General features: G+C 45.6%; 1 protein-coding gene across 1 annotated transcript; it reads left to right on the top strand.

Annotated features, from left to right (window-relative positions):
• The first annotated feature begins 112 nt into the window (after positions 1-112).
• Positions 113-27513, top strand: IZUMO1 (izumo sperm-egg fusion 1). Its single transcript, XM_032236266.1, has 9 exons — positions 113-347; positions 4543-4617; positions 10850-10933; positions 12460-12480; positions 14216-14296; positions 15008-15108; positions 20778-20928; positions 23703-23937; positions 27408-27513. Exons 1-9 carry the CDS (start codon positions 113-115, stop codon positions 27511-27513), a joined length of 1089 nt encoding a protein of 362 aa, XP_032092157.1.

The following is a 27513-nucleotide window of genomic DNA, read 5'->3' as shown; positions in this document are numbered from 1 at the left end:
GTCACATTCACTTCTGATTGAAAAGCATGCAGGCTTTGTGAGGTCGTGGTTATGATGTCACTATTCTGCTGTTCAAGGCCCCTTCCAGCAGCGGACTAGGGAAGATATCATCATGTCTTGGTTAGAGTTTGGGCTCCTCCTGGCCATGTTCATCACAGGATCTCAGGGTTGTTTAAAATGTAGCAAAGAAGCCATGGCATTTCAAGAAGAGTTCAAAAATAGCTACCTGGGAAAAAAACTTCAAAGAGACCCTAATCTCAAAACAAAATTGGAGCAGCTCCTGGACAATACCATGGAGAGGATGTGGCAACAACCCATAGATCCACAAAAATACATGGGCTCAATTGGTATGAATGCATTCCTTCCAGTAGCTCTCCAAGAAGATCCAAATTTTTCAGGAGTGATCAGAGCTTTTTTAGGCAGACTTAAATCCACATCCTGGCACCGTGAGCATTTCGTAAGGGCAGGTTTTGAATTTTACACAGTAACCTATATATGGAACAAAGAGGTTACGTTACCAACTTATATTGATTTACAAGATTTATATTTTTCTCGCTGGGGAATTCTGGGAGTTGAAGTCCACGCTTTTTCATTACAATACAATAGCAGAGTTGGAAAGGACCTTGGAGGTCTTCTAGTCCAACCCCCGCCTAGGCAGGAAACCCTATACCGTTTCAGACAAATGGCTATCCAACATATTCTTAAAGATTTCCAGTGTTGGGGCATTCACAACTTCTGGAGGCAAGCTGTTCCACTGATTAATTGTTCTAACTGTCAGGTTCTAAGTTGCTTCTCTCCTTGATTAGTTTCCACCCATTGCTTCTTGTTCTACCCTCAGGTGGAGAATGGTTTGACTCCCTCTTCTTTGTGGCAGCCCCTGAGATATTGGAACACTGCTGTCATGTCTCCCCTAGTCCTTGTTTTCATTAAACTAGACATACCCAGTTCCTGCAACCGTTCTTCATATGTTTTAGTCTTCAAGTTGCCAAGATTGAGAAACACTGTGCTATAACAATCTCATCCCCAAAACATTGGCAGGACCAAGTTAGAGAAATTGGTGGGGACAAAAAGTCATTTTTTATAGGGACATACACTATATTGCCAAAAGTATTAGCTCACCCATCCACATAATCAGAATCAGTTGTGAGCGAATACTTTTAGCAATATAGTGTATTATAAATGGGTTCTGGTTTTTTGTGGGACTACTTATCTCTGCTTGTCCCACCAAACCCAACAAAGTCAGCATGTCCCTACCCCCTGTCTTAAACTGTGTCATCTTGTTGGATGAAATCAATATTTCTTCTCTTTCATGTTATTTACCCCATGGAGAAGCCTCCCCACTGAGATTTGGAAGTCCAAGAAGTTGTTGATTTTTTGAGAAAGCCACAGAGACCTGGCCTTTCCCTGAGGTTGGATGTTGTCAACCTGCGGCTCCAGAGCCCCTTGTGTCTCTTTCATCCCTCTGCTGTGGTTCCCTGTTGCCCTGTTGCTGCAGAGGGATGAAAGAACTGTTTCCCTGTCGCGGCAGTGGTGATGGGCGGAGTCTTAGTGTGGGAGTAAAGCACCTCTGCACTTGCCTTTGCGCGAAACAGCATTCCTCCTTCGTTGCGGTGCATTTGCTGTTGCCGCTCTCGCGGCACCTGTGCAGCACAGTAAAATTTAGCACACTTCACAATGGGGAAGACGGGTCCCCTCCTCCTGGATCCCATTATGACACCTGCCCCACTTGCCCCATGCAAGAACAGTGGCGTCATGGGCTCGCTCTCACCTCCTGGATGTCAGTTGCTTTTCTGCAGAGCTGCCGGTGTTGTGATGCCCATCTCCTTACCAGCCAACTGGTTTTCAGCTCCTGGGCTCATCGGCCTCCCGGCATCAAATTCCCACCACCCAGCACCAGTTCAGAGGTTCCTTCCACCCTACCAGGGGAGAGGGGGGGGGGAGAGAGAGAGAGAGAGGGAGACGGGGGGAGGGGGGGGAGAGAGAGAGGGAGACGGAGGGGGAGGGGGAGAGGGGGGGAGGGAGAAGGAGAGGGAGGGAGAGAGAGGGGGAGGGAGGGAGGGAGGGAGGGAGAGAGAGAGAGAGAGAGAGAGAGAGAGAGAGAGAGAGAGAGAGAGAGAGAGAGAGATATTTCCCATAGAAAACACTGGGAGCCACAAAACCTATGTAGGCGTGGCTGGGGGGGGTTGTCATGTGACTGGGTGAGTGACATTGAGTTGGCCATGCCCACCCAGGATTTGCGGCTTCCAGTTTTTTCTGTGGGAAATGGGTCGAAATGGCTCTTTGAGTATTTAAGGTTGCAGATACCTGCCCTGTGGCTTCTTGGAGTGGACCAAGATTTAGAGACGCTTCATACACATGTATATTCAATGTGATTTTTCTATATGTTGCCTCAGAAGGGGTTTTTTTTTTTTTGGTATTGATTGTTTTTAACTATTCTGTGGTAGAGGCTTTTATATTGGTTTTTGTGAACTGGTTGTCATCTGTCCAGAACTATGTATTTAAGAGAGGTGGTCTTATTGGTTTCCTAGATAAATAAAGAAATAACTGAATAGAGAAGGCAAATAGAAAGTCAGAGCTGCTTTGATGGGTGAAAGTAAAAGCCTCAAAAAACATAAATCCTGATGACAATTGCTTTGAGCCTTGGCAGTGAAGGTAGAATACAAGCTGAAGATATCCTACTGAATGAATGAAGTGATTAAAAAATACAAGCTTTTAAGTTGAACCCTTCTTTGAGACCAAATTTGGAGTTGAGAACTCCAAAGGAGAAGACTGGAGACTCCTTTCCTTTCCTTTGATCATATCCCTATTTCATGCAAGCAATTGTAATTTTGCATCATGGTTTTTCATTGCATTTCTAACACTGAAAACCGGTGCTTCTGTTAACAAAAGATGTGCTGAACTTAAAGCCCCTGTTCAAATTGAGATCTAGTCATGCTTAGGCTTCCATAGGAGAGATGTTGAAATTTGCAAAAATTGTTGTTGTGATAACATTCCTCTTTGCATGTGTGTACATTGGTATGGAACTGATGTTAGTTATCCTATTGAATGGATCTTAAGTAAGACAAGATCTGGATCCAGCCACAGGTTCAGCATCTAGCTCAGGGTGTCAAACAAGGCCCGCAGTCCAGATGCGGCCTGCGGGGTGCTTAGATCTGGCCCGTGGGGCTGACCTGGAAACAGAACAGAACCAACCCGTTTTGTTAGCCTCTGCTAACAAAAATGGAGCTGGTGTGTGTGTGTGTGCGGGCGTACGCGTGGCCTTCCTGAGCTCTGTTTTGTTTGCAGAGGGCTATCAAAACAAACTGAACAAAACAAAAGGAGAATATTTTTCTCTTTTGTATCTGAGCATGGAAGAAGGGACAGGAAAGGAAAAAGGGAAAGAGGAAAAACAAAGAAAAAGAAGGGAAGATGGGAAGAGAGAAAGGAAGGAAAAATAGGGAAAGAGGAGAAGAAGAAAGGAGAAGGAAAAGGGAAGGAAAAAGAAGAAAAGGAAGGAAGGAAGGAAGGAAGGAAGGAAGGAAGGAAGGAAGGAAGGAAGAAAGGAAGGAGATTATAGTGAGAGTGAGTGACGGTCTCAAGAAAATCCTGCCTTAGCATTTGGCCACCATAGGTGCCCCTGATACGAGTCCTGTGCATGCCCACCATGACCATGCTCACCCCTGACTATGCCCACCCCCTGCCATACACCATGGCTATGCCCCACACACCCTCGGCCCTCCGAGGTCAAACACCACCCTGAAATGAAATTGAGTTTGACACCCCTGATCTATATGACTATGTGCTACTACAGGGTTACTATCAAACCCAGTACCGGTAAACCAAATTGATAGTTTATTTTTATATCATTTCTTTGAGGTTATAAATAATTGGAAAGTAATTGAAAATATATCCATGTGTGTTTGTGCCTATGCAAGATAAAACTTATGTCTCTTCAAAATGAAGCAAACACTTATGTACAGATAGGCAAGGTATGATTCGGAGTTACAATAGCACTGAAAAAAGTGACTTATGACTGTTTTGCAACATCCCCATGGCCATGTGATCATGCAGACGCGTGGCAATTGGCATATATTGCTGACAGTTGCGGTGTCTCACCGCAACTTACGTGATCACCTTTTGCCACTTTCTGACAAGCAAAGTCAGGGTTAATAATCAGTTCCCTAATGAATTCAGGCTTTGCGTTAATTTCCATAAGGACATTTTTGGAGAGATTTGCACATAATGTAAGGCTACAATTTTGAACTCTTGATTTGGACTTTTCTGCACAATAGACATAAATTATATTGGGTCCACAACACACTATCTCAAAATGAATCCAGCAATGTTTAGGTTAATGTTTGTTTGAAAAGTTTTGGAAACAGTTTTTATGTTTGCAAGCCATGAAATTCACAAAGGGACATATTGAACGGAAGTTGTGGATTGAGGTCTATATATGGAAAACTGATTTAAACAAGATTTCTTAAGACAAATGCATGAGCAGAGAGGAAGGAATCTGGCTATTTTCTTTTACTTACAATTCTTCCTCTTTTCCATTATTTTCAGATGAATTAACATTAAAAAAACTCACTGCCTACTTCAAACGCTCTCTGAACCAGATCAAGGAAAATGGCTTTGAAGGTAGAGAGACTTGTTAAAAAGAATGGTACTATATGGGCATAAAAGGAATGCATAATACTTGTTCTTCTTGAAGGGCACTCAGGATTATTTTGAATTTAGACATACTGCAGTCCATTAAGAACAGGGTTAGAGGTGCAAGATCCTCCACAAACCTCAATAAAGTTTTGCCTTGCCTGCCCAATTCCCCCACCCATGGCCTGTTTGCTGCTTTTGTCTAAAGTCACCATCGTAATGTATTCCAATATAATATTTTTTCTTGGAATTAACTACGCAGCACCATCTGGTGGTTTTGTGAAATTCCCTTACCCAAGGGAAGAAAGGATTTCCCCCATTCATATTCCCTAATTTCCTTTACTTTCCTTCCTTTCCCTCCACATTAGCAATTTTTTAAATGCACCTCAAAGGCAATTCTAGTCTAAGCATCTTAAAATGGTTCTCACAAGTAGTAGCTAACTGTGACTAGGTTTAGAACCACAGCAAAAGATTGCAAAGAGGGAGGTAGCAAAGCCAGGATCACATATTTTCTCTCTCTCCAAAAGACCTTCTTCTTTAGACAATGGTACCCCAAATAAAGGTTCCATAGTGAAGCCAAAGGGGCATGGTGACTCAGTGGCTAAGACGCTGAGCTTGTCGATCAGCAGTTCAGTGGTTTGAATCTCTAGCTCCACATAATGGAGCAAGCCCCTGTTACTGGTGTTTTTGAGGAAGAATTGGGAAGCGACGCAGACGTTGGAACACACTTTCCTTCCCATTGCCGCTGCCGCTGGCATATTGTTAGCCTCCGACATTGTTGGTAATGGAGGCTGTCTAGCGTCGACGAACATCACGTTGTACCCAAAAGAAGAGAACTGGTGTGGGAGGAAACTGCCCGAGGAGACTGAATTGAGGGAGAGAGTGATTATTGACTAGAACATCTCCCCCCACCCTTTTCCATCAGAGATGGATATTCTTTTCCCCACCCTAGGACTTAACCTGGAAACAACATCAAGGGGATGGCTGGAATTGAATTTAACCACCAGACTTTCTTCGCCATGGTTAGCCCCCTGGCTCTCTCTGTTGCAGCTGCTGCCCAGATCCACCCTGTCCCCCATCCTCCCCCCTCCTTGGACTATATTGGTCTCTTTAGAGGAGCCCCCATTAAGGTGCTACCCCCTCAGGAGAGGTGGAGGGCACCTTTGGACTATTACGAACTGAACCTGCGCAACCTTTCTATATCTCTTTTTAATCGGTATGTTGAGTGCATGGGATTGTTTGAGATGGCATGAATGATCTCACTTTTTATTATCATATAGTTGTATTTGTGTTTTAACTTTTCTAGTGAGGACTGCTTGTGTGAGAGTTTGGGTATGAGTGATTCGGAGGACCTGGCGGGGTATGCGGGGGCCATCGGGGTGGTTGGGGGAACCACATCCACGGGAGAGGGTCGGAGCATTGCGGTCATAACAGGGAGAGGCAGATATGGCGGGGACTTTAGGGCAGGCTATCATCGGGGAAGGAGGGCTCGCTATGTCATAGAGATCCCTCCTTCCGGCCCTAGGAGTCCCACTCCAAGGTCAGATGGCGCGAGTAATCAGGACCCTGGTCTCAGGCTGCTGTCGCTAAATGCCAGGTCTGTTGTTCATAAGGCCCCCCTCATCCGGGACTTGATAACTGATGAGGGCGCAGACCTGGCATGTATTACTGAGACATGGCTGGGCACGGAGGGAGGAGTCCCCCTCGTTGAGATGTGCCCAGTCGGATTTCAGGTGCTGCATCAGCCGAGAGCCCAGGGAAGGGGTGGCGGTGTGGCTATTGTAGTCCGGGAGTCTTTAGTACCTCGTAGGATCCCTGCTCCGGAGCTTGTCGGGTGTGAGTCCCTACTGGTGAAGTTGGACCTCAAGGGTCAAGTGGGTCTGCTGCTTACATACCTGCCTCCCAACTGCGTTGCAGCAGCCCTCCCCTCGCTCCTCGAGTCAGTAGCCGAGCTAGCAGTTGAGTTCCCTAGACTTATGGTTCTGGGGGACTTCAACCTGCCTTCGCTCGGTGAACGCTCTGATGGAGCGCAGGAGTTCATGGCTTCCATGACAGCCATGGGCTTGACTCAGATAATTCGAGGCCCAACCCACTCAGCAGGTCACACACTTGACCTCGTATTCCTCTCGGAGCAGTGGAGTTATGATCTTGGTCTGAGGGGTAATGAGATCATACCCCTGTCGTGGTCAGACCACTGCCTACTGAGGCCAGACTTCCGGAGGCCAAACCCCCACCGTAGGGAGGAGGAACCGACCAGGTGGTTCCGCCCCAGGCGACTTATGGACCCTGTTAGGTTCCAGACGGAGCTTGGGGTTATTCCTGATACCCTCGCCCACAGTTCGGCGGAGACCCTTGTCGCTGCCTGGCACTCGGCAGCTTCGGGGTCTCTAGACCAGATTGTGCCACTACGGCCCCTCCGGGTCAGCGGCCCCCGGAGGCCTCCTTGGTTCACCGAGGAGCTCCGGGAGATAAAGCGCCGGAGGAGACGCCTAGAGCACTCGTGGAGGTCCGATAGGTCCGAGTCGAAACGGGCACTTTTAACAGCATGCACCAAGGAGTATATTCGGACTTTAAGAACAGCAAAAAGAACACATATCGCCTCCTTGGTAGTGTCCGCCGAGTCCCGCCCAGCCGCCCTGTTTAGGATAACCCGCTCCCTCCTAAATAGGAGGGAGACGGGGGACCCCTTACAGGGTAAGGCTGAGGAGTATGTCCAGTTCTTGGCGGACAAAGTTGCCCGGTTTCGATCGAACCTGGACTCCACTCCAGCAGATCCAGCCGAGACACAGGGGAAGACTTGGCAAACCATCTCTGGGTTGAGTTTCAGGAAGTTGCCTCTGGGGATGTGGACAAGGCTATGCGAGCTGTGAGTGCCTCCACCTGTATACTGGACCCGTGTCCCTCCTGGCTGGTTGCCAACAGCAGTGAGGTGACACGAGGCTGGATCCAGGCGGTTGTTACCTCCTCTCTTCGGGAGGGGCACTTCCCCACCGTGCTTAAGGCAGCGGTGGTGAGACCCCTCCTGAAGAAACCGTCTTTGGATCCAGCTGTCCTTAATAACTACCGTCCAGTCTCCAACCTCCCCTTTGTGGGGAAGGTTGTTGAGAAGGTGGTGGCCTTCCAGCTTCAGCGTACCTTGGAGGAAGCCAACTATCTAGACCCCTTCCAGTCCGGCTTCAGGCCCGGTTACAGCACAGAAACCGCTTTGGTCGCATTGACCGATGATCTCTGGAGAGCTAGGGATGGAGGCCGCGCTTCCATCCTGGTTTTCCTTGACCTCTCAGCGGTTTTCGATACCATCGACCATGGTATCCTTCTGCGACGACTGCAGGAGGTGGGGGTGGGCGGCACTGTTTTGCAGTGGTTCTCCTCCTACCTCTCGGACAGGTCGCAGTCGGTGTTGGTGGGGGGGCAGAGATCGTCCCCGAGGCCCCTAACTTATGGGGTGCCGCAGGGTTCGGTCTTATCCCCCCTACTATTTAACATATACATGAAACCGCTGGGTGAGATCATTCGGAGGCACGGGATAAAATACCATCAATACGCGGATGATACACAGTTGTATCTGTCCACCCCGTGCCAACTCAATGAAGCGGTGGACGTGATGAACCGGGGTCTTGAGGCCGTTAAAGACTGGATGAGAGCAAACAAGCTGATACTCAACCCAGACAAGACCGAGTGGCTGTTGTGTTTTCCTCCCAAAAATTTGGCCAACGTACCATCACTCAGGCTGGGGGGACAAAATTTATACCCCTCAGACAGGGTCTGCAACTTGGGAGTCCTCCTGGACCCACAGCTGAGTTTCGACCACCATCTTTCAGCTGTGACCAGGGGGGCATTTGCCCAGGTTCGCCTGGTGCGCCAGTTGCGGCCCTACCTGAATCAGGAGGCCCTCACAACAGTCACTCGAGCCCTTGTGATCTCTAGGCTGGAATACTGCAACATGCTCTACATGGGGCTGCCCTTGAAGAGCACCCGGAGACTTCAGCTAGTCCAGAATGCGGCTGCGCGAGTGATCGTGGGCGCACCACGGTTCGCCCACATAACACCGATCCTCCGTGAGCTGCGCTGGCTACCTGTTGATCTCCGGGTGCATTTCAAGGTCCTACTCACCACCTATAAAGCGCTCCATGGTAGTGGATCTGGCTATCTGAGAGACCGCCTTCTGCCAATTACCTCCCTGCATCCCATCAGATCGCATAGAGCTGGCCTCCTCCGTATTCCATCCGCCAGTCAGTGCCGACTGGCGACTACTCGGAGGAGAGCCTTCTCTGTTGCGGCTCCGACGCTATGGAACAATCTCCCCGTGGAGATCCGCACCCTCACCACTGTCCAGGCCTTCCGCACAGCCCTCAAGATCTGGCTAGCCCGTCAGGCCTGGGGATAAGTCTTTATTTTAGCCCCTCCCGAATGTCGAGTGAATGTTGTGTTTTAGTGTTTAATTTATTTTTGCTCACATTTCTTTTTGTATTTGTCCTACACTCCCCTTCCCCTTTTATTGTAAGCCGCCCTGAGTCCCCTCAGGGAAAAGGGCGGCCTATAAATGCATAATAAAATGCTAAAAAAAAATGCTACTTGTCCCAGCTTCTTCCAACCTAGCAATTCAAAAGCATGTAAAAATGCAAGTAGAAAAAATAGGAACCACCTTTAGTGGGAAGGAAACAGCGTTCCGTGCGCCTTCAGCATTTAGTCACGCTGGCCACATGACCATGGAGACATCTTCGGACAGCACTGGCACTTTGGCTTTGAAACGGACATGAGCACCACCCCCTACAGTTGGTAACGACTAGCACGGGAAACCTTTACCTTTACTTAGTGAAGCCATCTCATGACTGGTGATTATAAACTATGTTTACAACAGAGCCAGTGGAAACTGGAGTAAACCTAGCAGAGAATTTGCTCTCATGAATCAACAAATTCATGTTTGTTGATTCGTGGACAACATACAATGTCCCTGTAGAGAAAAATTGCTCTATGTTGGGAGGTGAGGAGGCTGAGGATATTAATGATCCTTTAATCCTAGGCTCAATAACTGGATACTCTAATGAATCATTATGATTGGGTTTACTAATCTTAACAGACATATTTAGATCTCCACAGACTGTAGAACAGGGGTGTCAAACTCGCAACAGCATGTCGTCACGTAATGTATCACAACTCTCCCCCCCTCCTTGCTAAACCGGGTGCCCTGCGGGCTGTGAGTTTGACACCCCTGCCATAGAAGATCTCTGCAGACTGTAGAAGAAGTCCTTGTATTGTTTCTAGAAAGTGTGTAAATACACTTAGTCAGGTGGAAAGAAAATGCAGGTTGGTGCCTGCGGAGTTGAGGATCTTTAATCTTTTCTGAATCAAGATGGTGACCTCTGGAGTGAAGGGATTTTGTGAGGAAATCTAGGTACAGCATGGGGAACATTTAATACCGTACTTTGAGGTGATGTTCTTATTTGATTACGTTGGTGCCTTTCACCAATTTCCTCTGTATTAAAACTTGCTTTGTCAGTTTCAGCGTAGGTGTCAAATTGGATTTAGTCTTCTGTCTTATTGTTCTTTGGAAGTCAGGTAGAAAACCGAGAAAAGTTGACATAATGGGGGAGGTTGACTTCCTTCCCACAAATATATAAGAAAATAAAGCTGTGGGAGATACATGAAGATGGTAGAAGCTGTGAGTCCTTTCCCACATCGCAGACAATAGGTTTTTTTTCTTAAGCAGTCCTCGACTTACAACCGTTCATTTAGTGACCATTCGAAGTTACAACAGCATTGAAAAAATGATTTATGACTGGTTTTCACACTTACCACCATTGCAGTATTCCCACATTCATGTGATCAAAATTCAGGTGCTTGGTAACTGGCATGTATTTATGACAGTTGCATTATCCTGGGTCATATGATGACCATTTGTAACCTTCCCAGCCAGCTTCCAACAAGCAAAGTGAAAGGGGGAAGACAGATGTGCTTAATGACTGCATGATTCATTAACAACTGTGGCAAAAAAGGTCATAGAATGAGATGCTACTCACTTAACAACTGACACATCAGCAATGGAAATTTTGAGCTCAGCTGTGGTCGCAAGACCTGTAAGCCTTTTCTTGGATTGCCCTGAATTTAAATTTGGTTCATGGGATGCGCCAGTGCTTTCACCAACAAGCTGGGTCCCGTGGCCCAGCCAGGTCACAAATTTTCCGTAACACCTTCTTAGTATTTTCTTTCTTTTCAACAGGTGAGCAGCTTTTCAATGAAATGATGTGGAGCCTCCAGAAACTGATGACTTATTTTCGTGAGGTCATGCCACCAGTTGCAAAACGTAAGTTCTATTTACTTCTAAAAAGGAAAAAAAAAAAAGGAAGATGTAGTTCTAAGTTTAAACAACCAGGTGCGAATCTCTGTTTTGCCATCAACATAATCAATGGTTCCCCATAATTCAGCTTCAACCGCAATAATACATGGGCAAACAATAGATACAAACTCAAGATAAATCACCCCAAATCTGATTGCAGAAAATATGACCAGCAACAGAGTGGTCAATGCCTGGAATGCACAACCCGACTCTGTTGTTACATCTTCAAACCCCCCAAACTTTAACCTTAAACTGTCCACCGTGGACCTCACCGCATTCCTAAGAACTCTGTAAGGGGCGTGCATAAGCCCACCAGCGTGCCTACTGTCCAGGGGTGGGTTCCGTTCCTTTTACTGCCGGTTTGCTCAGGGATGCGCTTTGGGCACATGTGTGTGCTTTGGGCACTTGCTTGATGAGTGCTATATGTGCATGCGCAGAAGTAAAAAACAAGATGGCAACACCTATGGCGCCGCTGATAGAAGTGGTTTGGGCCGAGTTACTACCTACTCGGCCGAACTGGACTGAACTGGTAGGAACCCACCTCTGCTACTGTCCCCGTCCTTCTATTCCCATCTATTTATACTCATTTCTTATGTGTGTGTGTGTGTGTGTGTGTGTATGTATGTATGTATGTGTATATATATATATATATATATATATATATATATGTGTGTGTGTGTGTGTGTGTGTGTGTGTGTGTGTGTTTTTGTTTGTGCTGATATCAGCACAAACAAAAAAACACAAATATAACAAAGGCAACAGTAAAAAAATATTGGGTTTCTGTCGTGATGGACTCTTGTGATGAGCCGATAGACAGATGATGGAAGCAGTTAGCTTCCTCCCATAATTGGGGCTTACCAGGGGTTGTAAAAATCTTATATATATATATATACACACACACACACACACACACACACACACACACACACATACATACACATACCTGCTTATACTTATATGTTGATATGTTATATTCATACTTATATTTGTTTTTTCATACATGCTTGACAAACCGAAATAAATAAATAAAATTAAAATAAATAAATGATGTTTTCTTTATTGCTGGATGCTGCAAATTTGCCCATTCTGGTAGGCTGGTTTTCTCTTTTGCCACTTCCATGAAGTAGAACTGTGTTTTGTCCAAAATGACAACTGGGGTGTGGGTGGGAGGGAGGCAGAGAGCAGTCTGAAAACGAATGCTTCATTTAGTGGCAGTTACAGACAGCAGAAGAGCCATAGGTCTCTAGCATCAAAGGAACCGTTCTCGGCTGCTTCCCTCTCTCCCTCTGACTGATCTGTAACGGAATCATTTAATACTGTCAACTGAAATTGAGCTTGGTTCTTTGCTTGCTCAGTCACTGCTTGCTCAAACTGATGTCAGAATGTCAACTTCAACTACTACTCGTTCAAAATCGCTAGGTAGGAGATTGGGGCTGGAGGAAATAAACCGTCTGTTATTAATGCCCTTCTTTGCTTCTCCTTTTGGTTTGTAGTCTATTGCAGCAATGAATGTGGTGAGTATCAGATTAGTTAAAATGAATGTTGGGTTGTTTTGGAGATGTGTGGTTTTCTACAACTGATCAAGGTTAGGAGTCATATTCGCCTGTTGTTCCCTCCTCCTCACAAGTCTTATTCTATATTTAGTCCTTAACATAATTAGAACTGTTTCAAGAGGAAAGGAGGGAGGGAGGGAGGAAGAAAGGGAAGGAAGGATTAGTTTCATGTCCAGTTTATGTGTTATTAATACTTTCATATATGTTTAACTGGGCAAAATGATGCATCATTGGGCAACAAGTTTTCATCTGAGGTATTTCAAATGTACTAACTTACAGGATGTGTTCAAAATCAGGGCCCCATAATTCCCATGAAATTGAAATTTGGCAAATGTTATAAAATACTTTATAATATAAAAATTATGACAAAATATTCTGTGACATAACACTGTACACAATGTCACAAAACATTTCCTGTGGCCAGCTTATGACGCTTGACTGTGCTGTATAGTTGACCGCTTTCAAGGAAGATATATCTCTGAATTTGTTCCTGAATTCTTAAGAACTCTTCAAGTACATTAGAAGCTTTGCCATTTACTGAAAGCATTGAGGAATCTGGTAAGGAAGTATCTCCGAAACAATGACCCAAGGAGTCACAGGTTGTCTAGTTTCAATTATAAGTCAGAATTCTGGTGCATCTTAGTCAGTGTCACCCACTACAAATGGCATTTTTTGTCTCCATTGGAGAAAGCAAATCTATCACACTAAATAACAGAATTACAGAGTTGGAAGGGACCTTGGAGGTCTTTTAGCCCAATCCCCCTGCTCAGGCAGGAAGCCCTATACCAGTGATGGCAAACCTTTTCGGCACCAAGTGCCGAGTGCCAAAAAGATTGTGCAGAAACATTGCATCCATGAACTCATCAGGCCTGTGCTCTGGAAAAGCCAAACTTCCAGGTTCTAGTGTGCATGCACGCCCGACGATCAGCTGCATGCGCACATCGGTTTTCAGCACTGCCATGCATGCACAGCATGCACTCCAGAAAAGCTGAACCTCTGCATTCTGGCACGCCTGCACACCCCACAACCAGCTGATTGGCGCGTGTACACATGCCAGTTTTCAGCTGGTTGCTGCGCACATGAAGGACAGTTGATCGTTGCACATGCATGCATGCCAGAAATCCAGGAGACAAACAGGCAAGGCTGTGCGTGCCAGGCAACATGGCTTCGTGTGCCACTTTGGGCACACATGCCTATAGTTCACTATCCTGCCACTATACCATTTCAGGTTAAATTTTGCTGTGCCATTTTTTCATATTCTTGAACTGACTTTGTTTTGCCCAGTATGTATGTCAGATTTTTAAAAAAAGGTTTCTGAATGATTCTGAGTGATTATTTTTCTGTACATTTTGGCAGGCAAGCAATTTTGCCCATAATATAATGCACTTCTATGTCACTATGTATTCCTTGCCATACGTCTTTTTGCACAGAGTTTTTGAGTTGCAAATGGTCTTTTAGCAAAAAAATAAGAGGAACTGAGACCAGATTCATCTGTATCTAGAACTGAGTAGTGTGACCAAGGCTTTTCTGGACAAACTATGCCTACTCATCAGAGTTCTGTGGTTTTTGTCTTTTGCCAGCAAGATCATAGAATCATAGGACTGGCATGTCTACTCTCCTGGTTTTCTTCTGCTTTGCATGCAGTACATTAGCTTCTCTCTTCTGGTCCTCTTCTCATTTAATTCCTATTCTGCAGGTCGTATGATTTATACGTTTATCAGTTGCGGCTCATGTATTAAAACTCAGCAGACCTGTAGCAAGAAGCCCAACTGTGGAGGTAAGTGTCGATAGAGCAGAACCCCAAATCGGCTCATGTAGTTTGGAGCTGGATTAGAAGATAAACAAAGCCTGGTTGGACAGAGAGGTAAAGAATCCAGTCTAAATTGCTGGCCCACAAAACTTTCGTTAGCTGTAAACAATGGCGAGGTTCTTAGCCTGCTGTGCCTTTGCCAAAAATAGGATCCAAGCTGGAAAGGTAGACTAATATCTCTTATAGAAGACGATATAAGGTGAAAGGCCTCTTAAAAGGATAGACTATTACTTTATATACAGTTCAAACATTTTGGTTCTTCCATTGGTTAGCATAATTTGAGTCATCAAGCATGCTCAATAGCTATACATGTCAATTCATAGCATCCCATAATATTCTTAGCATGATTTGTTAATGACCAATTACATATTCAATAGGTGAGGTTTTTACATTATAATGAGTTTTTGGATTATTAAATGTCAACTCTTTGGGCAATTCTTGTCTCCGGCCAGTTTGGCTGGGTCCTTCTCAGAATTTCACATCCTTGCTTGTTATTTCAAAGGACTAGAAACATTAATCAAATATGAGTCTTGCTACTAAAAACATAACTCAAAGGGTCCTCTTTGCTTGCTCCCATCACTTCAGGCAGGGTAACCCACCAAGAAAGCCTAATATAATTTAAGTTAGCAGCTGTTGGCATGGCCTGACAGTAGAATTATAACATGCTGATTTTTGCAGAACGGAAAGTTCAAGTGGAAATGGATGAAGATTTGATTTTGGATTGTGCTCTGAAATGGCATAAGGCAAGCCATGGAGTTAAGATATACAAGTTCTACAGGGTAAGTATTGTCTCCCACAAAGCAGTTTGTCTGACACAAACCTATTTCCTTATCCCCTTTCCAGTGGTGGGATTCAAATGATTTAACAACCGGTTCTCTGCCCTAATGACCAGCTGGGTAGGCGTGGCTCAGTGTGGTCACGTGACTGGGTGGGTGTGGCCAACTCAACATCACTCACGTAGATGGGCGCTTCACCTTAGTTGTCACAATGTAATAAGGGTTAACCGAAGAGGTAGTTTCTGTAAGCAGGGAAATAAAGAAACAACACTAGAATGTTTCCTCCCTGCCTTCCTTACAGGATTAGCCCTATAAAATGAAAAAAAAAAAGATTTCCTCCAACAACCGGTTCTCCGAACTGCTTGAAAAGTTGACAACCGGTTCTCCGAACTGTTTAGAAAGTTAACAGCCGGTTCTCCGAAAACTGCTTAGAAAGTTAACCGCCGGTTCTCCTGGATAGGGGCAAACTAGCTGAATCCCACCACTGATTTTGTCTCCTTAACTCTTGAGTTTGATTTTCCAAACTTTAGTAGTGCCATTGAATGATCCTAGTCTTCGGTGGAGGGCTTGTACTGCCGCCCATTCTTTAATCCTGGATGGTAACAACTTTGTTACTGTATTTTTCGGAGTATAAGACGCTCTGAAGTATAAGGCACACTTGGATTTTGGGGAAGAAAACAAGAGAAAAAAAATCTCCCTCTGCCTCCCAACAAACAGTATTTAAGATATACACTGTTTGTAGTGTTACATTTCAGACTATACTTGTACAGATGCTGTTAAAATTGATGTGGCTTTCTGGAAGTATACATTATTTTCTGCCATTTAAAAGAAGATACAGTAACACTGGGCATCTTCAGATCAAGCATTTATTTTATTTTTTTATTTTGCTAAGTTGTCTAGAACTGTGGTTCCCAAACTTTTTCAGTCCACCGCCCCCTTGGTGCTGCAAACTGATCCTCAGTGCCCCCCACCTAGTGGTGGAATTCAATTTTTTTACTACTGGTTCTGTGGGTGTGGCTTGGTGGGCGTGGCTTGGTGGGTCATGTGACTCGGCAGTTTGCATGAAAGAAGGTAGTAACAGTAAAATTCAAAACTGTAACAATTAATTGCACATTTATTCAAAATCCAATTTAAAAACCTTTTTAGTTAATGTTAATTCAACAAAATTGTTGAACATAATCCAGTGATACCAGGTTTTCAAAGTCTGATAGTCATTTATCAAGAACCTTAGTAACTAGTAACTTAGTAAATTCAGTAAAATTTAGTAACTACTTCACTGTTCAGTAAATTCTTAATGTGATGGATGGGCTTGATGAAGCGATACCAGTTTCCCAATGTCTGGTTTTAAGTCACTTAGCAGGAGTCTTAAATCACCACGTTCAGTAATCTGGAGTTGATTTCTTTGCTTAGAGAGAAGTTCGATGACCACACTGAATCCACGTTCCACCAAATATGATGTTGGAAATGCAACAAGGAGCTTCTTAACCACTGTCCATAGTGCAGGATAGCAATCAGAAATTTATTTCTGTAACCAAAACTCTTGGCACGATTTCTTAAACTTTGGCTTCAGCTCAATGTCATTTTGCAGCTCTATGAGTTGTTCCCCCACTACCCCATCTTCCTCAGTATCTGAAAATGGATTTATCACCCAATCTGGAATTTCCATCAAAAAAAGATCCTGCTATCACTCAGACATCTAAGTCTTAGCATGTCAGAGAAACAACTTTAGCTGGATAATCACATCCCTGCAACAACATCATTGTAATTTTCAGTTTCATTAATTTCCACAATATCAACACTAGCTTTGCTATTAACCTAAGGTGACCAGATTTTCAGATTGGAAAAGAGGGACACCCTTGACCGGGGGGGGGGGGGGGGCGTGATTAAAAAAAATTTTTTTTGTCAAAAGGTCACCCCAGGACACTGAAACCAGCATAAATACGAATCTGTTGCCAAACAAAATTTTGATCACGTGACCATGAGGATGCTGCAACGGTCGCTAAGTGTGAAAAATGGTCGCAACGGTTGCTAAGTGTGAAAAATGGTCATCAGTCACTTTTTTCAATGCCATTGTAACTTTGGTCACTAAATGTTTTCCCCCTCCTCGAGACTCCTCACTTAGCGACCATCAGAAATACGAATCTGTTGCCAAACATCAACATTTTGATCACGTAACCATGAGGATGCCACAACGGTCGCTAAGTGTGAAAATGGTCGCTAAGTGTGAAAAATGGTCATCAGTCACTTTTTTCAATGCCATTGTATCTTCCTGATTATTAAAAGTGCAAATTCACTCAGTGTCAATCATGACTCCTGAGTCCATTTCAAAGTATTGTGCATAGAAATTTTTAAAATGGCTTGTTTCAATTTATTTTGGATAGAAATAAGAGGCAGCTCTTCGTGGGCGCAGCGGCTGCCGCCCGCACAGAGTGAATTCAATTGGGATCGCCTGCGGCCGCGAGGACCCCTGCACAAATGGATTCCTCGCGGCCGCAGGCGATCCCAATTCACTCAGCCGGGGCGGGCAATTTCTGCACGAACGGACTACTCCTCGCGGCCGCAGGAGAGGGAGGAGGAGGGGGCAGCCGAGCCGCCCGCACAGAGTGAATTCAATTGGGATCACCTGCGGCCGCGAGGACTCCTGCACGAACGGACTACTCCTCGTGGCTGCAGGAGAGGGAGGAGGAGGGGGCAGCCGAGCCGCCGGCACAGAGTGAATTCAATTGGGATCGCCTGCGGCCGCGAGGACTCCTGCACGAATGGAGTATTCCTCGCGGCCGCAGGCGATCCCAATTCACTCAGCCAGGGCGGGCAATTTCTGCACGAATTGCCCGCCCCGGCTGAGTGAATTCAATTGGGATCGCCTGCGGCCGCGAGGACCCCTGCACAAATGGACTCCTCGCGGCCGCAGGCGATCCCAATTCACTCAGCCGGGGCGGGCAATTTCTGCACGAACGGACTACTCCTCGCGGCCGCAGGAGGAGAGGGAGGAGGAGGGGGCAGCCGAGCCGCCCGCACAGAGTGAATTCAATTGGGATCGCCTGCGGCCGCGAGGACTCCTGCACAAACAGACTACTCCTCGCGGCCGCAGGAGAGGGAGGAGGAGGGGGCAGCAGAGCCGCCCGCACAGAGTGAATTCAATTGGGATCGCCTGCGGCCGCGAGGACTCCTGCACAAACGGAGTATTCCTTGCGGCCGCAGGCGATCCCAATTCACTCAGCCAGGTCGGGCAATTTCTGCACGAATTGCCCGCCCCGGCTGAGTGAATTGGGATCGCCTGCGGCCACGAGGAATACTCAGTTCGTGCAGAAATTGCCCGCCCCGGCTGAGTGAATTCAATTGGGATCGCCTGCGGCCGCGAGAACTCCTCACGGCCGCAGGCGATCCCAATTCACTCAGCCGGGGCGGGCAATTTCTGCACGAACGGACTACTCCTCGCGGCCGCAGGAGGACAGGGAGGAGGAGGGGGCAGCCGCCCGCACGCGGTTCAGGGGCTTCTGCCGGGCGGCGGGAGCCTCTGAACCGCGTGGAACTTCTCTGCCGCGGGCAGCTGCAGCTGCCCCCACCCTCTCCTCCTGCCGCGGCGAGCGGAAAATTCGATTAGAATTAGATTACTCACCAGTCAGCGCAGCTGCAACCTCTTTCGTCTTTTGTCGAAAGGAAATGGAGACGCGCAAGCGTGCTGAAAATTTCCCATCCCAGCCAGCTCACTGATTGGCTGGAGTCCAGGCCAATCCAATCAGTGAGCGGCAGGCTGGGCTGGCTTAAATTTGTAGGTAGTAGGTAAAAGGCTAAAAGCACGCTTTTTTTGGCGCTCGCAGCTCCCGCCCATCAGCTGCTAGCTTGCTGGGCTGGCTCATCTGGTAGGATAGAGAACAGAACGATGAGCCAGCCCAGCAAGCTAGCAGCTGATGGGCGGGAGCTGCGAGCGCCAAAAAAAGCGTGCCTTTTAAAAAGGCGGGCGGGACGCGGGAAAATGCATTGGAAAGCGGGTGTGTCCCGCCAAAAGCGGGACGTCTGGTCACCTTATATTAACCCCTTCCAAACCATCTGATAGTCTTTAAGATTTGGTGATCTAAATATAAAAAAATATTTAAGAGACTTCTGCTCATCACCCCCTCCCCCCAGTTACTTTAATCCAGTTGTGTCTCCATGCAAAGGAAAAGGATTGCACAAAATATGTGACCGTTTTTTAAACCAGTGGCAAAGAACTTTCTCGCAAGCTCAACTAGAATTCGATTGGTGGGTTTTTTCCCCCCTAACAACACCGTGCACGATCTCCTCACCCACCAACCATTAAAAAAATTTTTTTTTTCACAAGTCAAGCCCGTTGGTTAAGACACTGGCAGTGTTGGGGGCTGGGTGATTGAAGTGGCATGTGCCCCACTCCTGGGAGAAAGGCAGTGATTGGAGGGGAGGGTGGTGACATTGCTTAAAGGGAAACCCGCAGCTATTTCCAGGTTTGTTTGGGTAATTTTGTCCTGCCCGCGCTGATGGGCTTTAAACAGTCCATTTTCTGCTTGGCCATTTTCTCCTTTCCATCTGAGAATTAGCTAAGGGGAAGCTACCAAGCTAGGGGTGACGCTCTCTGTAGCCAACACAATATATAATCTTTTTTTCCTCACCCTCTTAGCACCCCTCTGGTCTCCCCTGCCACCACCCTTGCCTCTAAACACCCCTCTGCTGCCCCCTTGCCTCTTAGCGCCCCCCTAAGACATCCCACCGTCCCCCAGGGGGGTGGTACCGCCCACTTTGTGAACCACTGATCTAGAACAATAATAAAACAGTTTTTTTAAAAATAAGTAGTAATTTGAACATTCTATAGGCATTTATAGTTATTGACTTACCTCCTTGCAGCAAAGAGCCTGTTTCAGTTTAGCCTGATTAAAAGAAGAAAAAATCTGCCTCTGTCTCCAGCAATTTGCCTCCTTGCAGCAAACAGCAAGTTTCACTTTCAATTTCAATTTAAGCGTGGGCTGTTTCAGGCTTCAAAGATTGCCATAGTCCCGGGATGGCGAACCTATGGCACGTGTGCCACCTGTCATTTGTCAGGGCACGCAAGGCGTTGCCCTGTCAGCTGGCCAATGCGCATGTGCGCACTGGCCAGCTGAGTTCAGCCTTTTTTTAAAGCCATTTTTCGCCCTCCCCAGGCTCCAGAGGCTTTATAGGAGCCTGGGGAGGCAAAAAGAGCTCCCACCACGAATGCCCTCCGGAGGCTTCAGGAGCTTCCCTGAAACCGCCAGAGTGCAAAAAAACGGCCCTATGGGCAAACAGGAAGTTTGGAAACCTAGGGTCCTTTTTAGTCCTCCGGAGGTCCCTGAAGCCTCCGGAGGGCCTCTGGGGGCGGCGGGAGAGCGTCTGTCTTGCACGCATGCACACTGGGGGTCGCACATTGCATTATGGGTGAAGCATGCCCACACACGACCCCCCCTATGAGCTCCCCCATATTGCCTATTGCCGTCTCCGTAAGCCCCATTTTCTCCGTTTGCTGCAAGGAGATAAATTGCTAGGAGGCAGAGGCAAAGGGTGGGGGCCAGTGGGTGGGTGGGGCTACATTTGGTGTATAAGATGCATCCAAATTTTAGCCCTCTTTTAGAGGGGGAAAGGTGCGTCTTATACTCCGAAAAATACGGTAAGTAGATACAGAAATAATGTGATCATCTTTTTCTCAGATGGTGAATAACAAGGAGCAGCTGATGGCCAGTGGGGCAGATTCCTTTCTGACCAAGAAAGAAGCCAATATGAAAGATGCAGGCAGATACCGATGTGAAATGGTAGACACAAATGGCTATCAATACAGCGAGCTTGACTTTAAAGTTGTGGGTGAGTGCAGTGAAATCAGGACTGGAAAACATCCTCAGAAGCTCAATATTGTGATTCGGAGGACCTTCTTCCCCAAAGAGGGAGCCTTCCAATTGCATTCGCTGGCTTTGAGCCTAGGAAGCATAGAAGGTTAGCAAACAGAAACATCTGGGAGGGCAGGAAGATACTTTTCCTAGCATCTTGCACCATAGTCCAACCAGGCGCCATTCTTGTGAACGTTCGGAAGGCGGCTTCTCCAAATTGAGCAAGCTTGCAGAATGGCATGAAGTGGCCTCTTTAAGAAGGCCATGTCTCTCATTGGCTGGGTACTCCTGTCAGCAACTGTAGAGAAATGTGAACATAAATATGCTGCTGGGCCTTGTAACCATGGTGAGGCGTGCTGGGTGTAGTGGGATGGGGAATAGGCCTGGGCCTTCAGTGCCTTCCAGCTTGCAATGCACTGGTGGGCTGGGCAGCTGAGATAGGAAGGAGGAGAGGTGGGAAGGGGCAGTTTCAGCACACCTGAGGTTTGTTGCATGAAAAGGTAGACTGCCAAATACCGAATCTTTATCACCTGACTGCGAGGACTCTGCAATGCCCATAATTTCAAGTATAGGTCATAAGCCCCTTTGTTCAGCATTGTTATAATTTTGAATGATCATTGAACAGTCATTAAATGGGGACTATTTGTAATATTCCTACATATGGGCTTGGATGAACTCTGTCATGATTAATTAGAAGGATTTTCTGCAAACTTTAGTGAGACTCATTCTATAACCGTGATGGAGAACCTGTGGCACGTGTGCTGGAAGAGGTACGCAGAGCCATCTCTCTGGGCAGCTCTTGCCCATTGCTCTTCCAGGTTCCAGTGCACCGGCCAGGTATTGTTCACATGGATGGGAGCGGCAGAAACTGGAAGAGCAGTTGCCCAGTGCACATGCACGTGTCAGGAAGATGCTCTTCTGGTTTCCAGTGCATGTATGGGTACTAGCCACCTGGTCTTCCAGTTTCATGTGAAGACCAGCTGGCCGGTGCACATGCATGCACTGGAAACCAGAAAATCATCTTCCTGGCACGCAGATGCACACCGGGCAGCTGCTCTTCTGGTTTCTAGCATGCATGCACATGCTCTCTCATTTTGGCACTCGTTGCCGAAAAGGTTCGCCAACACATTTCTATAACATGGGGATGGTGCTCACTTTAGGGGTATGATTCTTAGGCTGCAAAAATTGAGGTAGCCACTAGATGTCAATAAGAGACACTAAGACAGTGTTTCTCAACCTTGGCATTCGCTGGCTGGGGAATTCTGGGAATTGAAGTCCAGTCATCTTCAAGTTGCCAAGGTTGAGAAACACTGGACTAAGATCTGTAATTCTGCTACCATTTAATGGTCATTGTTTTTATACCTCCTGTGAAATTCTTTGGAGCATTTGTGAGGAGGACAGATTGTAAGTGGACTGTGGGCACATACAGTGACCACCCATAAGAGATGCTCTTTCTTAATTTTTACTAGAGGTGGAGAAACTGTGACAGTCATATAGAGGAAAGGCTGTAACACTATTCCTCTCTCCAGTGAAAATAAATCCACGGGGCAGTGGGAAGATGCAATTGAGATAGCCTGGATGCAGAACACCTGAGCAGGTTGCTTGCTTACCTGCCTTCTGGCACAGATGTAAGCTTGTAACTTTAGTCTGTAAAATCAAAGTTTGGGCTGCAGGGAAGTGGTTTTTAATGGCTGATTAAATCTTCACTTCCTTGCCTTTCATTAAGAGTTCTGAAGGGGGGGAAACCAAGACATCTCTACATAGTTTGTGCAGAGGCTGCTATAGTTGACCTCAGGTGTATCTGCAGGGAGGAGGTTAAAAAGGTTTAGATGGTCAGCTCAACCATGTGATTAAATCCCTGCTCTTTTTTTTTTTTTTACAAGTATTGCAATGTAAAAAATAATAATAATACCCCTGGGGCCCTGAGACTCCTTTTCAATCTTGTGATAATGAAGAGAGCATTTCTCTTCTTGGGTGGAGTCCGTCCATCTGTCTTTTGAATATCAGATATGTTTTCCTTTAAAGTAGGTTGCTTTATGTCAGTTTTCAAGCCATTCTTCTAACCCGGGGGCGGGTGGTCGTGTCAGGACCTGCAGCTCTAGAGCCACATGTGGCTCTTACATCCCTCTGCTGCGGCTCCCTGTCACTGTCACTCAGAAGGGTTTTGTGGCTCCCGGTGTTTTCTTTTCTGTGGGAAATGGGTCCAAATGGCTCTTTGAGTATTTAAGGTTGCCAACCCCTGACCTATCCAGTTGGCCAGGGGCTGAAGTTTAAAGAGATAGAATGCCTTCTCTTCTAAATGCAACTTCGAACCGAACCTGGCACAGCCATTTTTCTGTCCCTCAGTTGCCACCCAGGTGGGGGAATGAGGTTGGAATGCCTTAGTAGACACAACTGAGAGGTTTCTCATGAGAACCAAGGTCATATCTACTGGCAACAGATAAGGTTGGGGAAGGAGTGCCTGAAGAGCCAATTAACCCAATTGGCTAATGTGACCTGTGACACTTGGGGATGGGGTTATTTCCTAGTTTAATTATACTGAAACCATGGGACAGATTTAGAATTGGTTTTCAATTGAAGCTGTGCTGATATGATGTACTCATTAAAGAAGAGCATTGAGAAGGAGCCAAGTCTCAGGGTTCTGATTTGCTTGAGTTCATTATTCAGAGCCTTGACAGAATTTCCCCCCAAACGCCTAATCCCCACCTTGATGTCTCTTAAATTTCTCCTCTTCTCGTCTTCTTTTTTCAGTGCTACCTTCAAAAGAGAATACCACCTGGTTTACCCACCCACCACCGCTGGTTTTACAGCCATCATCACTGTCTCCCCTACTACCACCTTCATTATTGTCACCGGCACCTATGACAGTGAAAAACTCTCTCACCCTAGGGATTTCTTCCAGAGCTCCACCCCCCGAAGCCGATTGGACAGCTTGGAAAGTGAGCGGGATTACAGGAGGTGTGCTGTCCTTCATTGTTGTTGCTTTGTGAGTCTCATCACTTTACAACCCAGTAGCCTCGGTTGCTTTTTGTGGGGATAACTGGAAGTAGATGACACTGAATTGATACTTTGGAACTATCAATTTCAAAGGCTATCACATCGGAACAGCAGCTGGTGGGAAGACTGAGTGAGAGATGCCACTGCCTCATCTCTGGCATCCTTTTTTCCCCTCAATTCAATTGAGTCTGGTTCTTGGAGATTGCCTGGACAAGTTCCTGCAAGTTTTCTTGGCAGGTTTTTCAGAAGTGGTTAGAACATGAAATAATAGAGTTGGGAGGGATCTTGGAGGTCTTCTAGTCCAATCCTCTGTGGAAGCAGGAGACCTGATACCATTCCAGGCAAATAGCTGTCCAGTCTCTTCTAGAAAACCTCCAGTGATGGAGGTGCGAAAACATCCAGGGGCAAGTACTGATGAATTGTTCCCACTGATAGAGAAAAATTTCCCTATTTCTTTTTGTGGTTTCTTTTTTGGGAGATCTCCCCCTTTATCTACTTTTCCTTTCTGATTGTAAATCCCAGTGAGATCTTCCATCTGCATTTTATTTTCAATTCTACCACAAAATGGTAAGGAAAGAAGGAGAAAGGGGGGAAACCCTGGGGAAAGTTACTAGAATAATAAAAGTAAATATGCTGAAGAAAAGATATAATAACTACAAAAGCAGGGGAAGGAAAAAGAAGAAGTTAGGGGAAAGGGGGAGAAGAAGGAAAAGAATTAAACCTGGGATTTTTGGGAGCCCAAGAGAAAATGGTTAAAAGAGGAAGAAAGGCGAAAAGAGTTATATTAGTAGATTAAAAAGAATAGTAGTAAGATTGTTATGTAACTAATTAAGAAATAAAGAAATGATAGTATATTGTTAATGGTAGAAAAAAATTGAAAGAAATGCTCTCTGTGCTTAAATTGAATTAGGGAGCGTATGTTGTTTATAGCAAAATATATCAATGGAGAAAATGAGAAATGAAAATTTGGTGTAACTTTGAAGGGGCAATTGAAGATGTTGTTTATGTATTAAGAAAAAATAACTATAAAGTTGGAAAATAATGGAAGAGAATAATTTGGCTGAAAGTGAAAAACAAAACTATGGTGTAAAAAGGACTACGTAATTGAGTGGATGTAAAAGAAAAGACCCAGACAACTCTTTGTTCCTATAATATGTATAATTTGTATTAAAAAATAAAAAAAAACCTTGAATGGAAAAAAGAAAGAAAAATTTTCCCTAGCTTTTGGTAGAATCTCTCTCCAATAATCTTCCACCCATTACTTCTTGTCCTGCTTTCAGGTGTTTGGGAGAATAGGTCAATCCCCCCCTTCTCTGTAACAACCCTTCAAATATTGAAAGACTGCTATCATAATCACCTCTGTTCCTTTTCTAGACTAGGCCAGGGGTGTCAAACTGGTGGCCACACACAGGCCATGCCCCTCCCAGCTCCATGAAGGGGAAAAACATCCTTATATGTCATGTGACGTGGCGAGTTTGACACCCATGGACTAGATATACCGTATTTTTCAGAGTATAAGACGCACCTTTTTTCCTCAAAAGAGAGGCTGAAAATCTGGGTGTGTCTTATACATCGAATACAGCATTTTTTTGCCTCCAGAAGCTCCGCCCCCTTCACCAAAATGGCTGTGCATATCTTTATGGAGTCTTTCAAAGAGTTCCTGGGGACTGGGGAGGGCAGAAATGAGCAAAAACAGCCCATTTTTGCCTCCTTCCCCAGCCCCCAGCAGCACTCTATAAACCTCCATAAGGCTATGCATGCAATTTTTTTTTGACAAAAAATGAGCCTGTTTTCATGAAAAACGGGCCGTATTTTGCTTGTTTTTGGCCCCCCAGGAGCACTCTACAAGCCCTTCCCCCAAGGCTATTCATGCCTTTTTAAAAAAGCAGGGCAGTTTTTGCGAAAAACGGGCCATTTTTGGGAGGTTTGCAGAGTGCAAAAACTTTTTTTCCTTTTGGAAAGCTCTTTAACTGATCGATGAGAATTAGATTGATCAAGTGCTGTGCCAGCAGAAACAAAAACTTAGGTGCTGCCGATTGTCAGCAATTTCCTTCTCCAGCACATGGAGAAATACACCTGGAAACATCTACTTATCTACCTACTCTCTCTCTCCCTCCCTCCCTACTGTATTTCTTTCTCCCCCCTCTATTTACCTACCTACCTACTCTCTCTCTCTACTATTTACTGTATTTCTCTCTCTTTATCCTTTTATCTACCTACCAACCTACCCTCTGTCTCCCTATCTACTATAATTTTCTCTATATCTCTCTCTCTTGTTCTATTTCTTTCTCTATCCCTCTACCTACCTACCTACCTACCAACCAACCAACCAACCAACACACACACTCTCCCCCTCCCTCCCTCCCTCCCTCCTGTATTTCTATTTTTCTCTCTATCCCTTTATCTACCTACCTAACTACTCACTCTCTCTCCTTACCTACCTACTGAATTTCTCTCTTTTTCTCTCCCTCTCTATCCCTGTATGTTACCCACCTACTTTTTTTTAAATTGCCTCTTCAAAACCTTGGTGCGTCTTATACTCTAGTGCGTCTTATACTCCAAAAAATATGGTACGTAATTCCCTCAATTGCTGATCAGATAGTTTACCCTCAAGACCCCTTATCATCTTTGTTTGGTTTGCCATTGCCTCCTTCCTAGGGCTGAGACAAGGTGAGTGGCCCAAGGTCACCCAGTTGGCTTTGTGCCTAAAGTGGGACTATAACTCATGGACCTTTTAACAATGGTTTGACTGTTACAACAGCTTTGAAAAGAGTGTTTTATGGCCCATAAAGCACTTCTGGTCATTGTAAAATGTCACCCTCATTGTCCTGTGACTGTATTTCTGGCACTTAGCAACAGTTTGCATTTATATCTGGTTGCAACATCCATAGTCATGTAACTGAGATTTGTGGCATTTTAAACATTTCTAGCAAAAAGCACACGTGAGAGAATGGATTTGCTTAAATTGTGTTACTCAGACTAATGACTACATGATTTGAGTAGCGACCACCATAAAAACAAATCAGGTCTGGTCCTGTGGATTTTTCAACTTATAACAAGGACTTACGACCAAAATTTTGGTTCTAATTATAAGTTGAGACCTACCTGTAGATTTTTCCCCAAAGGCAACAAATATTTTGTGCTTATACCCAGGACATGCAATCTGGTTTAGGGAGGAGACTGTGTCCCTCCCACCCCCATCCCATTATTGAAAGATGCGCATAATAATTTGGGCAAATTAATAATAAGGCCCACTAGGCCCAGCCAGTATGGCAGATGAATTAAAGGCATATCATAGAATTTTTCGTTGCATTCTCCAAAACTGGTGTGTGTAAGGGCCTCATCAGTAAAAAAAAAAGAAGAGATTGTTGGTGGAATTTATCAAAGCTTAAAAATTGGAAATCTGCTTCTGTGTTCTGCTTCATTTCCCACAGTGTTATCCCCCTTTTTTCCTTACAGTTTATTTTATTATCGTCATATATCTAAGGAGGAGGAAGAGGAGGATGACAACGATGACGATGAGAGTGACAGTGACAGTGACAGTGACAGTGAATCAGAGAGTTAG

Source organism: Thamnophis elegans, chromosome Z, assembly GCF_009769535.1.
Source record: "Thamnophis elegans isolate rThaEle1 chromosome Z, rThaEle1.pri, whole genome shotgun sequence".
In the NCBI taxonomy this organism is placed as follows: Eukaryota; Metazoa; Chordata; class Lepidosauria; order Squamata; family Colubridae; genus Thamnophis; species Thamnophis elegans.
This window is presented reverse-complemented; position numbering and strand designations above follow the sequence as displayed.

Bases quoted from the DNA above. Each gene is read 5' to 3' on its own strand.
- IZUMO1 (XM_032236266.1), top strand. From the start codon at position 113: ATGTCTTGGTTAGAGTTTGGGCTCCTCCTGGCCATGTTCATCACAGGA. The intron at 4,618-10,849 runs GTAGAGAGACTT...TCTTTTCAACAG, and splicing joins CAAGGAAAATGGCTTTGAAG to GTGAGCAGCTTTTCAATGAA. The intron at 14,297-15,007 runs GTAAGTGTCGAT...TGATTTTTGCAG, and splicing joins CAAGAAGCCCAACTGTGGAG to AACGGAAAGTTCAAGTGGAA.